Source organism: Megalopta genalis, unplaced genomic scaffold (assembly GCF_051020955.1).
Source record: "Megalopta genalis isolate 19385.01 unplaced genomic scaffold, iyMegGena1_principal scaffold0029, whole genome shotgun sequence".
NCBI classification, from domain to species: Eukaryota; Metazoa; Arthropoda; class Insecta; order Hymenoptera; family Halictidae; genus Megalopta; species Megalopta genalis.
Window position 1 is genome coordinate 2,218,468 of NW_027476098.1, and position 17,724 is coordinate 2,236,191.

Consider the following 17,724-nt stretch of genomic DNA (forward strand, 5'->3'; position numbering starts at 1 on the left):
TCCGTTGACCGCCGCGCAAATCTCAACTTTTCGTACCGCTACGTATTGTCACGTGTGCGAAGAACCACTCGGTAATGACGACGTGCGAGTGCATGATCATTGTCATTTCACAGGTGCGTATCGGGGTCCGGCGCACAGCCGTTGCAATCTGAGCTATCAATCCTCGTACGTGATACCGGTGGTTTTTCACAATTTGTCCGGCTACGACGCACACTTTTTCATCAATGAATTGTCAAACGCGTTTGAAGGTAAAATAGACGCGTTACCGCTGACGAAAGAGAAGTACATTTCTTTCACGAAACACAGTAAGAGGAATAATGATGCGATCAAAAAATCGTGGAAGAAGTGCATAAAGTTTCGATTCATCGATTCGTTCAAATTCTTGAATTCGAGTCTGGACAAGTTGTCGTCGTACTTGGACAAGAGCGACTTGCATATCGTGAGGAGCCAATTCAATCGTCTTTCGAACGATGATTTTCATCTTCTAACCAGGAAAGGCGTTTTCCCATACGACTATGTATCGACCTATGACAAATTAAGCGACACTTGTTTACCACCGCGCGAAGCATTTTATAATCAGTTATGCGACAGCGAGATATCCGACGTCGACTATTGTCACGCGAACGAAGTTTGGTCACGTTTCGGTATACAAACGTTAGGACAGTACAGCGACTTGTACTTGAAATTGGATGTGTTGTTGTTGGCCGACGTGTTTGAAAATTTTCGCGAAAAGTCGCTCTAGAATTATAAACTCGATCCAGCACACTATTATACGTTGCCTGGTTTCGCGTGGGACGCGATGCTAAAATTGACGAAGATCGAGTTGGAATTGTTCACCGACGTTGACATGCTTTTGTTCGTGGAGCGGGGAATACGTGGTGGGTTGAGTCAATGTTCGCATCGTTACGCGCGCGCGAATAACAAGTATATGTCGACGTACGATTCGGCCGAACCGTCCAGCTATCTGATGTATTTCGATGTTAATAATTTGTATGGCTGGGCCATGTCGCAGCCTTTGCCGCACAGGGGTTTCCAATGGGTTGACGATACGAGTAATTTCAACATCGATTCCGTGCCGATCGACAGCCCCGTCGGGTACATTTTAGAGGTCGACTTAGAGTATCCTCAGGAAATTCATGATGCTCACGCGGATCTTCCATTTTGCCCGATTCACGAGGTTGGGACGTTGCAAAAGAAACTGTTGACAACGCTTAGCGATAAGAATCGTTACGTTCTCCATTATCGATACCTCCAGCAATGTTTGAGGTATAATTTAAAATTAAAGAAAATTCATCGGATACTGAAGTTTGAACAATCATGTTGGTTACGCCGTTACATAGATTTAAATACGAGGTTGCGCGCCAACGCAAACAATGACTTCTCGAAGAATCTGTTCAAACTGATGAACAATGCAGTGTTTGGAAAAACGATGGAAAACGTTCGAAATCATGTAAACGTAAAGTTGCTCTCGCGATGGAGCGGTCGATACGGGGCTGGACGTTTAATAGCTCGACCAAATTTCCATAGCTGTACTGTATTCTCCGAGGATTTTGTCGCAGTTCAAATGAAGCAGCTCTCTATTAAATTTTATAAACCTATTTACATAGGCATGTCAGTGTTGGACATATCTAAATTACATTTGTATGATTTTCATTATGGCTACATGCTTCCAAATTTTCAAGAAAGATGCAGGATTTTGTACACGGACACGGACAGTTTAATTTATCAGATTATTTGCGACGACGCGTACGAGATGATAAAACGTGACATTCACCGATACGATACTTGCAATTATGACAGAAATAACGTGTACGGCGTTCCGATCGCGAATAATAAAGTATTAGGATTAATGAAGGACGAGAACGGAGGTAAAATCATGACGGAGTTTGTGGGTCTTCGCTCGAAAATGTATGCTATTCGAGTACAAGACAAAGACGATGTAAAAAAGATTAAAGGAATTAAGACTAACGTGACGATTAAAAATATAACTTTCGACGACTATTTAGCATGCCTTCACGATCATTTAGAAAAATCAGTTTGCGTTAAATTGATAATGTCTGTACAACATCAAGTGTATTCAGTATCACAGAGTAAATTAGCATTGAGTCCATACGATGATAAACGATACATTTTAAACAATTCGATCGAAACCCTTCCTTGGGGACATTATAAAATCGCGAAAGGGGGAGGCAGGAGGGAGAGGGAGTGGGGGGAGTTAGAAAAAATAAAAGCGGTTATATAATTTCATCGATGTTTCGAATCCCGTGTTGCGCGCGCGCGTGTTCACTTTTATTTGTAAGCGGAAAAGGGGCGTATACGCTCCTTGTATTGTTATCTTGCGTGTAAGAAGGGGGGAAAAATGGTAGGGGAATTGTATATATAAGCTTTTGGCATTGCGTACAGCGAGTAGTGCGTTCTACAGATTACTTTCTTATAGCGCAGTTGTTCTTCAGTATTATAATATTCACAATGTCAAATCAAATCAATAATTTTTTACATAAAAATGGATCTCACAACGATTATAAAAATTATGGGTAAGTAAAAGAAAGTTTGAAGGGAATAAAATGTTCCTTTTATGAAAGAAGAAAAAAAATATTGTATGTTATTTCTTTTATAGATACTCCATTTCGATGAAACGGTCGTTTCAACAGTCGCAACCCCAGTCGCAGCAGAAACAGTTGCAGATACCGCGCAACGCGCGAATCTTGGGTAGAAGATACTCCATAGCCGGCAATTATTTCAAGTTCCTTGAAATTTGTGTACGCGTGGATGAAAATTTGCGCGTCGAGTTTGTCTTGGGGGACAATCGTGGAACAGAGATTTCTTTTTCAATGGCTACGTGGAAACTGCTGGTGAAAACTAGAGATTATATTCACAATTACTTCGACGCGGACAAGAAGGAAAAACAAATTGATGAGACTTTATCGTTACAAATTGTTAATTTTAATGGAATGAGTCTAATCAAGTTGTTCGATTCTCAAGCATCGATTTATGTTACGAAAGAGACGATGGATAATTTGTACAAATTAGAGTTATGTATGGATCATATGTATTCATGGTTATTAGAAAATATTCCAGAAATTCAGGATAGATTCGCGAAGCTCGTTGACATTGTAAAAAACTCCAATAACGAGCAGAATTATGCGACCGTAATTTTTACAAACGAATTGTTCGAACGAAATTGTCTGATCGATTGCGAATTGTTAGCTTTATGTTTAGATCTAATCGTATCGAAAGCGAATCGTTGAAATTGTGTGCATGTGGGGGGAATTAATTAGTATTAATGTAAAAAGCATTTATGTATTTTTTCATGTTTATTAGAGAAACAAAAATAAACATTACATTATACAATTAAAGTACAGATGATTTCTTTATCCAAGAGTTATGTGACGAATCCAGCCCCAACCATTTTACATATATTTCATTTCCTTTTCGACGCAATACTTTTTCTACTAAATACACGTCGGCATATTTGGTAGCGCGTATCTCGTATTCGTAAAATCCTCCAGCGATAGGTTTGTTCTGCAAATCAACCAAAAGGTACGTGACGGGGTTCGTTCGTTTCACCGTCGCGATCTTAAATACTTCCGTTGACCAGTTCGGCGTGTATCCTTTGTCGAATACGGTTTTGAACTTGCTGATACGCACATAGTCGCCAACTTTGAATTTCGCAGGACCGGCGATCTTGACGTTGCTGTATACGGTAGATAAAAGATGTTTCTCATTTTTATGATTCACGTTTGCAGGTCGCATACGAATGGTGCGATGTTTTTGATTATTGTAGTCCTTAATCAACGTGGATAGCTCGTCGATCCAACGATATTTTCCGCTCAACGAGAAAAATTTCCACATGTTGTTCTTCAATGTACGATTGAATCGTTCGACTATGGACGCTTTCATAGTGCTGAATGTGGAATAGTGGTTGATGTTACGTTTCTTCAGATATTCTTGAAAATCTTTATTGTAGAATTCTTTCCCCATATCGGTTTGCAAATTGTTCGGTATTCGACCATCTTTTTTCAACACCGACGCGAAAGCTTTGCACACATCGTCAGAATTTTTGCTTTTTAAAGGAACGGCCCAGGCATACTTGCTGAATGTATCGATTATCGTAAGAATATATCGATGTGCTCGATTCTCTCTTGCGTACGGTTGAACTTCAACGATATCAGCTTGCCAGAGATCGTCGAGTCCTCGCGTAACCACTCGCCTCCGCCGGAAGTAACGTCTCGCCGGAGCATGCAGTTCATTCACCAAGTTCACTTTGTCGCCGCTCATGATTTCACCTTATCAGTCTGCGGTCGCTCGAAATTAAGATACGCTAATTTAGTTATCCTTGCGTTGACCGCTGCCGCGCTCTCTTTTGCGTTATCGATGAATCTGCGGTCGCTTGAAATTAAGATACGCTAATTTAATTATCCTTGCGTTCTCGAAGTCTTCTCGACCGCTGTCGCGTCCTCTTTTGCGTTATCGATGGACTTTTCAGCTATTGACGCTTTTTGCATTATCGGAATCTCTTCTGTGGTTGCTGCTACCGCTACAGTCAACAAGTCTCTGAAACGAAGTCTCATACGAGAATCCAATTCCTCGAAAGCGACGCGCACACTGTGTTGCTGCTGTTCTTCGATACGTCGCATTTGTCCGTATATTTCGGTAAATTTCTCTAATAAAGATTTATGTAACTGTTCGAATTTCGCGACTATGTTCCCCTCTCCAGTCAGCTCGAGTAATCTCTTGTACATAGCAGTATTAAGCCTTTCGAACCTGACATCCAATTCCTTGCCAGTTTCAAAACCGCCTACTGTAACTTTCTTTTGCAGTTCGTCTACGAGTAATTCAAGTTGCGCCAACTTTCCCTGATTCGCTTTGCCAGTGCTCGTAAGTTCCTCCAAGTTGTGGATTTTATTTAATATTTGATTTTCAAGGTTATCAATCTTTTTCGGCCAGTTGCTGTTAACTTTGTGTTCCACACTTGCAAGTTTGTGCTCGATGTTGCCAGCAAATTTCACAACGGCATTCAATTTTTCTCGATCCACGATACCCTCAGCTTTCGTTGTTTCGAACAACTTATCCTCCAGCTCGACAAATCTTTGACGTAGCTTTTCATCGATATTTTTGTTATTCTGCTCGATGCACGTCTCAACGTGTTTCTTCAGATTCTCGTGATTGGATTCGTCGTTTGTCACGAATTTTTGGAGAATTTCGATCGCGCGTTTCATCGAGTGAACATCGTCGATAGTTTCATACAGGTCGTACGTAAATGTTTTTTTCAACGAATCGATCGCGTCGTCGACGTAACTTTTTGTTGTCGAGTCGCTGGCGAAAACCGGAGTTGCCAAATATCGAATAATTCGAGATTTTGCATCGAAAAATTCGTTGTCACTGTTCAAAATTACCGCCCTCTCGTTGATAACGTTGTCGAGATACTTCTTCGTTGCAGCGTCGTTGGTGTTAATAGGAACTTTTATACTTTCTATAGGTAGACCCAATGCATCGAACTCGTCATTCTCGTCCGATACGTGTAGAACGTATTTTCTTATCATATTTATCAGATCGAACATAAATCTATTGAAATAATTCGTGTTCATTGAATTGTCCTTGTGATGTTCATGTTTCGTGTCTATATTCGCCACGATGTCTTGGATAGCCTGCTTTAGCGAATCACGAGACGATGATTTCTTGCTGCTGCTGTTACGCATCGTTGCTGCTGCTACTGCTCCAATTTCTTTCGACAATCGATGTTTTACCGCCGTAATCACTAACAAAAATGATGCAATCGTCGCAAAAGCATTTTATTTATATGAGCGTGGCATAACCTTGAAGAATTCCTCGGCAACTAATGTCTCCATTTTACCACGAAAACTTTCCTCAAAGATTTTTAGTTGGTTACCGATTGAGCTGTCCGTTTCATCTTTCATATTCTGTTTTAACGCTTCAACCTTTTGCTCCAATACCGAAAATACGTTATCAATTTTCACATTAATTTCATCGTTATCTGAATCAATTGATTTAATTTTCTGATCACTGTCGTATTGAAAATTATATATTTTAGCCAGCACTTTATTCCTCCATTTCTCATTAGTCTGCTGTATATCTTTCGTTAGTTTCTCGTTAGCCGTTATTTTATCCATGAGTTCGGATTTCCATTTCGCACTAGTCTCTTTGACATCCTTCGCCAACTTTTCGTTAGCCGTTATTTTACCCACGAGTTCGGATTTCCATTTCGCACTAGTCTCTTTGACATCCTTCGCCAACTTTTCGCTAGCCGTTATTTTACCCACGAGTTCGGACTTGCATTTTAGGCTAGTCTGTTTGGCATCCTTCGCCAACTTTTCGTTAGCCGTTATTTTATCCATGAGTTCGGACTTGCACTTCGCACTAGTCTGTTTAGCATCCTTCGCCAACTTTTCGCTAGCCGTTATTTTACCCACGAGTTCGGACTTGCATTTTAGGCTAGTCTGTTTGGCATCCTTCGCCAACTTTTCGTTAGCCGTTATTTTATCCATGAGTTCGGACTTGCACTTCGCACTAGTCTGTTTAGCATCCTTCGCCAACTTTTCGTTAGCCGTTATTTTATCCATGAGTTCGGACTTGCACTTCTCGCTAGCCTGTTTGGCATCCTTCGCCAACTTTTCGTTAGCCGTTATTTTATCCATGAGTTCGGACTTGCACTTCTCGCTAGCCTGTTTGACATCTTTCGCCAACTTTTCGTTAGCCGTTATTTTATCCACGAGTTCGGACTTGCACTTCTCGCTAGCCTGTTTGACATCTTTCGCCAACTTTTCGTTAGCCGTTATTTTACCCACGAGTTCGGACTTGTATTTTACACCGGCCTGTTCGACACCCTTCGTCATTTTTTCGTTAGCTGTTATTTTTCTACGAAGCTCGTCGTCGCCTCTTTTCGATACATCGTCAACGTACGATCTAGTGGCCGCGTCATCGTTTTGAAGCGGTTCCGCCAAATGTTTGATCCTCTTGTTTCGAGCTGTGTACGATTCCGTTGAGAAGCACATCGTATTATTCTGCATGTACTCGTGAAGCGATGACGTGACAGTATCGTCGCCTATCTTTGAAACGCGATCGACGTACAGTTTGGTGGCTGCGTCATCGTTCGTCGTAGGATTTGCGACACGAGCGATCTTAGCGCCTCGCGCATCGTACAAATTGCCGATCGCGCATATGGCATTGTCGTGTACATAATTTTTACATATCGAATGGAAAGTTGAAATATCTGCCAGTACTTTCGACTCGGGCGTACTATGTTTATACAACGTACCAAATTTATTAATAGACATTTTTTTTCGTTTCTCGGTTCAGTTGTTTTCTTCTCCTTTCTTCTTCTTCTTCTTCTTCTTTAACACCAACAACTCGAGTAGATCTTGCTGTTGCTCGATCTGTTGTATTTGTCGACAAATGTCGTCGAGTCTGAACTCAATATTTTTAAATCTGTCCTCCCAATTTTCATCTACGGATAACGTTTGATTGGTTTCGCAGCAATTCCAACGGATACTCATTTTATCGAACCATTTGATAAATTTACGAACAGGCATTTCATTCGTCACTAACGTAATAAATATTCGAGCAATTTAATTTATAATCAATCCAGCTTCGCGAAGTTCTTCGATTATGGATGTTATTTCATTGTTGTGGTTGGTATGACCAGCATTTTTCGATGCAATCAACAATTTCAGACGATCTACCAGCTCATTTGGGTCATCCCAATGCACATAATCGACCGGATTGTTGGTTACACGCATCATCGTCGTTGGAATATTTATACCTTTTCCACGTAACGCTGAGAACAGTGGTCCTATAATAGTTTTGTACTTGTAGCCCTTGTTTCCCATTATCTGATTACCACGTCGGTGCGCATGCGTAGCGATGAGAATGTTTCTATAAATTTCCTTATCATTCTCGGTGTACAGGTTCTCGTTGGGTATTCTTTTGAATATCAATTCGTAGAGACCTGGAGTTCCTCTGTACCTAATTTTATTAATAACAATATCATCGTTGCTTTCCACGTCGAACGCAACGTTTCCAAGCATCAGTTTGTTATTATGAAAATACACTCCGTACACATTGTCCTGACTTGTCGGCGGTCCGCTAAAGAAATTTCTCAAGTATTCGCTCGCTAAAGGTCCAAGATTACTGAACAAATGCTCGTATTCGTCGCGATGCTTTTCAGGGCTTCTCAAAATATTTCGCACCGATGATTCCAGCGATGTTGCAGCCGTTGGAGATGATTCGAAAGCTACCTCCCGATGCATTGAAGGTGTTGGTTCGAGCACCATATTGGTGTTCGCATCATCGTCGTCGTCGTCGTCGTCGTCGTCGTCATCGTCAACATAGTCGGCGTCATCGCTGACACCGATGGGGGAATATACTTTATTCTTCTTCTTTTTCAAATGCATCCTTGGAGTTAATGCCGCTTCATCGTGTGTCCTCTTTTTCTTAATAAATTCTCTCTCCACTTTCTTCTTCTTCTTCTTCACAGAGAACAGCGACTGCTGTGTTTGCAAATCCAACGATCGGTCAGCATTTGATGTATTATCTTTCGCTTCCGTAGCTGTATTTTGAACCAGCTGTTTCAATGGTTCCACGATCGGACGTAAATTCGTCTCAATGTTAGACTGTACATCCATTTTCCCAACTTTCAAGGCTAAACTCTTTTTACGTATGACGTCACTGGTCTTAGCTATTTCCTTAACGATGGCAGCTCGCAGGTTTTTCTTTGACGGACGCATATCGAGTGGGAGCACGATGTGACACCGACACCTCTTACCGTCCAAATGAGCTGGATCACAGCACGACGAATTCGTTAAATCCGCGTCTGTAACGTCCTCGGTTCACAGGGCTGTCTTTGTCGATTACAAGGAATTCATATTTGTTTCGCCAACACCTTGAACAAACTGCGTTGAAACTTTCGAACGACATATCAGTATTCACATGATCCTGATGAACGTGTCGCAGATTCATGGCATCTTGATTGAATAGAATCAATAGATTGGCATTGTCGCGAATCAAATGTTTGGGTATTCTCGCGTATGATTGCGACAGATAGAAACAATCGACGTGCGAATGTCTGCCCATCGCGAAATATTCTCTCATAACGTCCTGTTCATCACAAGCAACGTCGTCGAAGATAAATATCGAATTCGGTCGAGCATCCGCCGGGGGAATCACGTCCGCGTTGTCCGAATAGGCAAAGTAACCTACGTCCTTGCCCACGTGTGAGAACAAGTTGTTCAAGTATTGATATTTTGGTTGACGTAACGATTTCGAATACACATACACATTTGCGAATCGCAGTCCATTAGAACTTTCCAACAGGCTAATCATGACGTTCGTTTTACCACATCCTGACGGGCCGCTTATCACGCATCGTATAGTACTCGGTAGCAATGGCCCATGCTTCCGAATTATCTCGTCATGGTCGTCGAACGTGCGGTAGGTCGGAACCCGGATATTCAAGGACTGTCGTACGAAACGCATGCTCTCTCTCGACTGTCTTTTGTTATGCTAAATTTTCTTCTCGAACGATAAGGTATTTATACGAGAACTCAAGCATCATAGATATCAGTCTTCTCGTATTCAAATGATAGAGCACATCTCCATGTAACTAACGCACGTACATTTTTTTGTTCATTATCAAACAAAAGAATTTTTGACATAACAGCTTCATATACCGCTACAGACTGGTAAGAAACAGCTCTGTATACCGCTACAGACTGGTAAGAAACAGCTCTGTATACCGCTACAGACTGGTAAGAAACAGCTCTGTATACCGCTACAGACTGGTATAAACAGCTCTGTATACCGCTACAGACTGGTATAAACAGCTCCCTATACCGCTACAGACTGGTATAAACAGCTCTGTATACCGCTACAGACTGGTATAAACAGCTCTGTATACCGTTACGGACTGGTAAAAGACATTCCCTGACAAGATTAGGTATGGGTCTGATAAGGAAGAAGGGTCGACGAGCGGTTAAGGGGAAGAAGAAGAAGAAGAACTACAGTAGCTACAATATTGGAAGAATTCTACCAATTGCCAAACGAGGTGGTTTTCTACCGCTGCTGTTTCCTGCTTTGGGAGCTTTGGGAGCATTGTCAGGCGGTGCTGCTGCAGTGGCTAAAACGATAAACGAGGCGAAAGCTGCGAAGAAACAATTGGAAGAATTGGAACGACACAATCGTGCCATGGAGGGCCGTGGAGTGTATCTTGCACCATACAAGCGTGGGAAAGGAATAAAGAAAAAAAAAAAGGAAGACGAAACGAAAAAAAGTAGATAACTCAACGACGGATCTTGAATTGAAAATTGCCTGTAGAAAATTACCACATTTTCGCGGAGTTTTCATGCTCGATGCATTGCCCAATAAAATATGGATAAATGAACGAGGAATAGTCAATCTGGATAGCAGTCATGGTCCAGGAACACACTGGGTTGCATATATAAAGCAGAAGTCGCGAATCAGCTACTTCGATAGTTTTGGAAATCTTCAACCACCAATCGAATTAATTCGATACTTCGGACCGAACGTGGTAATCTCATACAATCGCAAGAATTATCAAAATTACAACGAAAGCGTATGTGGACAATTGTGCGTAAAATTTTTGCGAGAATCTCTGACATAGCATTTTTAATCATTCTACCGCCGCTGCAAGAATGTCCTACACGTTCACGTTATCGGGAAGAAGTAGCGTCTTATCGTCCAAGTACTTCCCACCTATAGATCTGAGCAATGCCAACTACGAACTGGGTCTGCTCGATTTGCAAACTTATTACACAATACCAAACATCAGTTCGAATATTGGAAACAATAAATTTTATTTCGACGACAAAGATGAAGAGATAAGCATCCCAGATGGTTCGTACGAACTGGAGGCGATCAACGCTTACTTGAGGCGCGAGATAAGCATGCGGTATCCTGCAGCCAAAGATAAGAACGATCCGGAATACCCGCTGATCTTGCGAGCGAACAACAATACTATGAAAAGCGAAATTAAAAGCGCATATAAGATAAATTTTACAATGCCTAATAACGTGGGCCCTATTCTAGGATTCTCTATGAATCGTGTTTTATCGCCAAACACATGGCATATATCGGACACCCCCGTGAATATCATTAATACGAATATTATTCGAATAGAATGCAACGTAACCACCGGTTCGTACGATAACGGGAAACTGGTTCACACGATACACGAATTCGCGCCCAACGTGTCGCCAGGGTATAAAATATCGGAAACGCCGGCACGAGTCATTTACCTTCCGATCGTCACACGGTCAATGGATGATTTAACGATTCGCATTGTGGACCAGTCGGGACGTTTAATTGATTTTCGAAACGAAGAAATCACGATACGATTGCACGTTCGTCGAACCATCTCATAACCTCGGTAAAGAAACGTCATGCTAATTCACAATAATACGCCAAGCTTCAAAGACGGTGTATCGTTCCAAAATAATAATAATAATAACAATAGTAATAAGGAGAATAAGACGAGGAAATTAACTGCACGAAACGTTAAATATCTACAATCTTTGGGATTTGTCGTCAACAAGTAATCGCGCGCCCTCGCATCATGTCGTATGACATTTTGAACGTCTCCGAAGCACCGATCTTCGACAATCGAATAACTAAGATCGAACTGCACACCTACAATCCGTACGCCAACACTACGTTTGGAAACAGCGATGAGATAAGAATACCCATTCAACATCAAGACTTGTACACTCTTCCGTGTAAAAGCTTCCTATACGTGGAGGGAAGACTCAGCCTACCGGGAGGATTGGCAAACGACACGGTAGCTCTAGACAACAATGCGGTGGCGTTTATGTTCGACGAGATACGTTACGAACTGAACGGAGTGGAAATCGATCGGTCCAGAAATCCCGGTACAACGACGACCTTGAAGAATTATGCGAGTCTGAACATTACGAAGAACAACGCGCTGTCCAACGCAGGCTGGATGTACAGGAACGATGATCAACGGAGGGAAAATCTCATCGCAACGCCTACGAATTTTCGAAATTTCAACTTTTGCGTGCCTATGAACACATTGCTAGGCTTCTGCGAAGATTACAAACGCGTTGTAATAAATGCTCGGCACGAATTGATTTTGATTCGCGCGCGCAACGACGCTAACGCGCTACGAAGCTGGTCCGACAATGTGAAACCTGTCCTGGATTTGTATAAAATTCAATGGAGAATGCCACACGTCGCTTTGGATGAAATACACAAGTTGTCGATGCTGCGTATTCTTGAGAGCGAAAGATCGATCAGCATGAGTTTCCGTTCGTGGGAACTGTACGAATATCCGATGCTGCAAACAACCACGAAGCACACGTGGGCGATAAAAACGGCTCCGCAAATGGAAAAACCGCGATACGTGATATTCGCGTTACAAACCGAAAGGAAAAATGATTTAAAGAAAAACGCTACCCAATTCGATTCCTGCTTCTTATCTAATATTCGACTTTACTTGAACTCGGAAATGTATCCCTACGACGATTTGAACATCGATTTCGAAAAGGATAAGTACGCGTTGCTCTACGACATGTACGCGAAATTTCAAGAGTCCTATTATGAAAAAAACGACGGTGAGGTGTTATTGAATACAATCGACTTTCTACTGTATGGACCGTTCGTAGTCATCGATTGCTCGCGACAAAACGAAGCGCTGAAAAATGCGACCATCGACGTGCGAATCGAATTCGAATGTCGAAAGGATGTCCTACCTTCGACGGCTGCATACTGCTTGATGATACACGACTGCATCGTGGAATACAACCCGTTGACGAGCATTGTTAGAAAAATTATATAAATGCGAAAAATAATATTGTAAACTAATATGATTTTTTGAAAAATATACATGCCCTATCATAAAAAATGTTCTCTCTTCACCCCCCTGAACAAACCGCTAACCGAATAGCTACAATAAGAAAATAACTATAATTTTTAGGGAAATTTTGGATAGGATTGTGGGTATTTTAAAAAAAATGTATATTAATATATGTTAAATAAATTCTTTTATTAAAATCCTTTTTACTACAAATTTTAAAACATGATCGACATCAATATATTGTTACGGCGACTTGTCCAAATCAAATCGCTGTAATGTGAAACTGCCCTGTTGTGAGCAACTCCTTAAAGAAAAATAGAAGAGAGGGGTTGCCACGGAGGTGTTTTATCAACGGACAATCGGGGAGTCGGGATCGGACCGTCGAGCGATCAACACCATCTAATTCGAAGATCTCTAACATATTCTAATTCAGTTGTATTATAGTTCGTGTTCTCTATTGTAAATAAAATGCCGCGACGCGGGAGAAGTGTTGTAATCCGTAACAATATATATAATCTTCCTCTTCTTTCGCAAGAAATAACTATAATTTTTAGGGAAATTTTGGATAGGATTGTGGGTATTTTAAAAAAATGTATATTAATATGTGTTAAATAAATCCTTTTTATTACAATCTTTTTTACTAAAAATTTTGAAACATGATCGACATCAATATATATATATATATATAATCTTCTTCTTCTTCTTTCGCCAACGCGTCGCGTTGATGGCAATCGCAAGCTTTCTCCTCCTCCTTCTCCTCCTTCTCCTCCTCCTCCTCCTCAGGATGACGCTCTTAATTTAAAAAATCATTATTAAAAAATAAATTTTAATTTCTTTTAAAATAACATTTGTTATACATACCTCTTCTCATCCATGGTATAATCGTAGATTCCGCACTCGTCCACACCGCTTCTTGATGATGATATCGACATGATTGTGGGATGAGCATCGATCGGCACGTTGCCACAATTTTCCCCCAGTACATATGGGCAGTTTCTGGACCAGAAGTGATGCTCCGACATAGCCCTGTCGTTATGTTGCCACCGATGCAATTCGATGTCGCATGCAAAACATGCGACAAAATCGTCCTGCCCCAGATAGTAAAATCCTGCGGCTGCAAGCTCCTCCGGCTGAATATACTCAATTGGCCAGAATTCGAAACTTCGAAGTCTATCCTCCTCGCGTCGATAGTCCATTATTATCTCTTTCTGCAAAGAAAAAGGTATCGTGGAAATGAAGAAATAATAGTAACTAAAAAAGGAAAAAATACGTTACCTTCCATGAACTACTTCCAAAGGACGCGCTCCTCGCTGAGGGCACAGTGATACTGAGCCGTTGATTGCAATCGCAATCCTCCGCGTCCTCCTCCTCCTCCTCCTCCTCCTCCTCCTCCTCTTCAAGAAGACCCTGTTAATTAAAAAATAATCGTCATTAAAAAAATTAATTTTAATTTTTTAAATAACAATTATTATACATACCTCTTCTCATCCATCGTATCAACACCGATCGGCACGTTGTTATAATTTTTTCTCCCCGAAGACATCACCTCGACCAAAAAAGGCTTCGCACAGGCTTCCGTCTTTCGTTCTATTTCTACAAAAAATGCACCATAAAAATAATTGTAAAAAATAAAAATAATTGTAAAAAATAAAAATAATTGTAAAAAATAAAAATAATTGTAAAAAATAAAAATAATTGTAAAAAATAAAAATAATTGTAAAAAATAAAAAATAAAGAATAAAAAAATTACCTTGCTGGTACCAATTGCGAAAGATTCGCACCTCGCTTAGGAGTGCGCACACAGGCTTACGCCTTTCGCTCTATTTCTACAAAAAATGCACCATAAAAATAATTGTAAAAAAATAAAAAATAAAAAATAAAAAAATTACCTTCGAGGTACCACTTGCGAAAGACGCGCACCTCGGTGAGGGCACAGTGATACTGTACCCTCCGCTTCGATGTTGAACTAGGCGTCCAACAATGAAGCCTGCATGGCGGGTCTATTGGCCCATACTTCGGGTCCGCGGCTAAAATTTCGAATTTAGGGCAACCGAATGTTTCTAAATTAACATACTGAACGCCAATTTGGCTTAACAAATCCTGTTCTACATGACCTATTATAAGCGATTATGGGATCCCTGTATCCGCGAATAAAAAGTTTAATTAATGCCGAAATATCTATCTGTTTATAATTCTTTTGCCCCGAAAAATTTTTGAAAGGAATCCCATGAATGAAATTCGTGACGTACCATGCAGACTTTCTATCAGCTTCACTTAAATCGCTGTATTGGACGCCTAGCTCGAATTCATATAGAGACGCGAAGCCTGTGCGCACATTTACGATGGCTAGTTCTTTACAAAGAAACTGCTTATTTACGCTAAATCCGTCCATATCTATAATAAAGTCTATTCGCGACATGATTGATTTTTTTAATATAATTATTAAGTTTTCACTAGCACACTGTTTTTCACTGTCACTTTGTCTTTTACAACAACGATTTGTTTTGCTCCGCATTAGGCTTCGTCTATTTATTAACATGCACACATGCACTTCTCTCACATCGTTATAATCCATCTCACTCTCTCTCCAAAACGATAAAGTAGAAAAATACATCTCTCCATCCATATCGTTGCAAGATAGAGAAACTGCTGCAAAAGAGAATGCGGTGCAAGAGAAAAAACCGAGATAAAAAAACCTTACTTTAATAAATCTCAACGAGACCGAAATCCTAATATCGCTTCGCAAGCGACTTCCCGGGTAAAGCATCCGCGAGTCTCTCCGGATACAAAACCACAAAACTTCTATAAATGCGTCGCGCGAGAAAAATCATGCGTCGTCTTATGCAAGAGAGAGAACAACCGCTGCATCCTCCCCCCCTCTCTCTCGCTCGCTACAATATTATACCGAGATAAAAAAAACTTACTTTAAGAAATCTTAATGAGACCAAAATCACGGGTAAAGCATCCGCGAGTCTCTCCGGATACAAAACCACAAAACTTCTATAAATGCGTCGCGCGAGAAAAATCATGCGTCGTCTTATGCAAGAGAGAGAACAACCGCTGCATCCTCCCCCCCTCTCTCTCGCTCGCTACAATATTATACCGAGATAAAAAAAACTTACTTTAAGAAATCTTAATGAGACCAAAATCACGGGTAAAGCATCCGCGAGTCTCTCCGGATACAAAACCACAAAACTTCTATAAATGCGTCGCGCGAGAAGAATCATGCGTCGTCTTATGCAAGAGAGAGAACTACCGCTACATCCTCCCCCTCTCCCTCTCTCTCTCGCACTCTACAATATTCCAGATAAAAAAACCATACTTTAAGAGAAACCAAAATCCCCCGATATCGCTTTGCAAGATAAGCAACTTCCGGGTAAGGCGTCCGAGAACCTCTCCGGATGCAAAACCGCAAAACTCCTTATCGGTGACTTCCCCCCTCCACACGACGCGTGCCGCTCACGATGATGCTTCCTTCCCTTTACCCCACCCCGGCTCAGCCTTCCCCTCGCCCTTGATTGCAGAACGCAACCTATATACCTACTAACAACAAAAACAAGAAGAACAACAAGAACAACAAGAACTACAACTACAACAAGGACGACAACAACATGAACAACAACAACAACAATAACAACAACAACAACAACAACAAGAACTACAAGAACAACAAGAACAACAAGAACAACAGGAACAGCAACAAAAAGAACAACAAGAACAACAAGAACAACAAGAACAACAAGAACAACAAGAACAACAAGAACAACAAGAACAACAAGGACAACAAGAACAACAAGGACAACAACAAGAACAACAAGAACAACAAGAACAACATGAACAGCAAGAACAACAAGAACGACAAGAACAACAAGAACAACAAGAACAACAAGAACAAGAACAGCAAGAACAACAACAAGAAGAACTACATGAACAACAACAACAAGAACAACAAGAACAACAACAACAACAGGAACAACAAGAACAACAACAACAACAAGAACAACAAAAACAACAACAACAACAACAAGAACAACAACAACAAGAACAACGAGAACAACAAGAACAGCAAGAGCAACAACAACAACAACAAGAACAACAACAACAAGAACAACAAGAACAACAACAACAAGAACATCAAGAACAACAACAACAAGAACAACAAGAACAAGAACAACAAGAACAACAAGGACAACAACAACAATAACAACAACAAGAACAACAAAAACAAGAACAAAACAACAAGATGAACAATAAGAACAACAAGAACAAGTACAACAAGATCAACAAGAACAACAGCAACATGAACAGCAAGAACAACAAGAACAACAAGAACAACAAGAACAACAAGAACAACAAGAACAACAAGAACAACAAGAACAACAAGAACAACAAGAACAACAAGAACAACAAGAACAACAAGAACAAGAACAGCAAGAACAACAACAAGAAGAACTACATGAACAACAACAACAAGAACAACAAGAACAACAACAACAACAGGAACAACAAGAACAACAACAACAACAAGAACAACAAAAACAACAACAAAAACAACAACAAGAACAACAACAAGAAGAACAACAAGAACAACAAGAGCAACAAGAAAAACAAGGACAAGAACAACAACATCTACCAGAACCACAACAACATGAACAACAAGAACAAGAACAACAACAACAACAACGGGAACAACTACAGCAATAACAACAAGGACAAAAAGAATAACAAGAGCAAGAAGAACAACAAGAACAACAAGATCAACAAGAACAACAGCAACATGAACAGCAAGAACAACTAGAACAACAAGAACAACAAGAACAACAAGAACAACAAGAACAACAAGAACAACAAGAACAACAAGAACAACAAGAACAACA

The 17,724-nt window shown here is 40.6% G+C and overlaps 3 protein-coding genes across 3 annotated transcripts; 2 read left to right on the top strand and 1 right to left on the bottom strand.

Annotated features, from left to right (window-relative positions):
• The first annotated feature begins 1,609 nt into the window (after window positions 1-1,609).
• Window positions 1,610-2,242, top strand: LOC143260988 (uncharacterized). Its single transcript, XM_076527627.1, has one exon. The coding sequence runs from the start codon at window positions 1,610-1,612 to the stop codon at window positions 2,240-2,242; it is 633 nt and encodes a 210-aa protein (XP_076383742.1).
• Window positions 2,243-2,425: 183 nt separating this feature from the next.
• Window positions 2,426-3,356, top strand: LOC143260993 (uncharacterized). Its single transcript, XM_076527630.1, has 2 exons — window positions 2,426-2,534; window positions 2,618-3,356. The coding sequence occupies exons 1-2, from the start codon at window positions 2,470-2,472 to the stop codon at window positions 3,246-3,248; spliced, it is 696 nt and encodes a 231-aa protein (XP_076383745.1). The 5' UTR covers window positions 2,426-2,469; the 3' UTR covers window positions 3,249-3,356.
• Window positions 3,357-13,617: 10,261 nt separating this feature from the next.
• On the bottom strand, window positions 13,618-14,200 carry LOC143260995 (death-associated inhibitor of apoptosis 1-like). The gene is made up of 2 exons (XM_076527631.1): window positions 13,709-14,200; window positions 13,618-13,639 (listed from the first exon to the last, which is right to left on the bottom strand). Exons 1-2 carry the CDS (start codon window positions 14,041-14,043, stop codon window positions 13,627-13,629), a joined length of 348 nt encoding a protein of 115 aa, XP_076383746.1. The 5' UTR covers window positions 14,044-14,200; the 3' UTR covers window positions 13,618-13,626.
• Window positions 14,201-17,724: the final 3,524 nt, after the last annotated feature.

Excerpts from the sequence above, each read along its gene's own strand:
- LOC143260988 (XM_076527627.1), top strand. The coding sequence starts at position 1,610 with ATGTCAGTGTTGGACATATCTAAATTACATTTGTATGATTTTCATTAT.
- LOC143260993 (XM_076527630.1), top strand. The coding sequence starts at position 2,470 with ATGTCAAATCAAATCAATAATTTTTTACATAAAAATGGATCTCACAAC. Across the intron at positions 2,535-2,617 it reads AACGATTATAAAAATTATGG|ATACTCCATTTCGATGAAAC; the intron begins GTAAGTAAAAGA and ends TTTCTTTTATAG.
- LOC143260995 (XM_076527631.1), bottom strand. The coding sequence starts at position 14,043 with ATGGACTATCGACGCGAGGAGGATAGACTTCGAAGTTTCGAATTCTGG.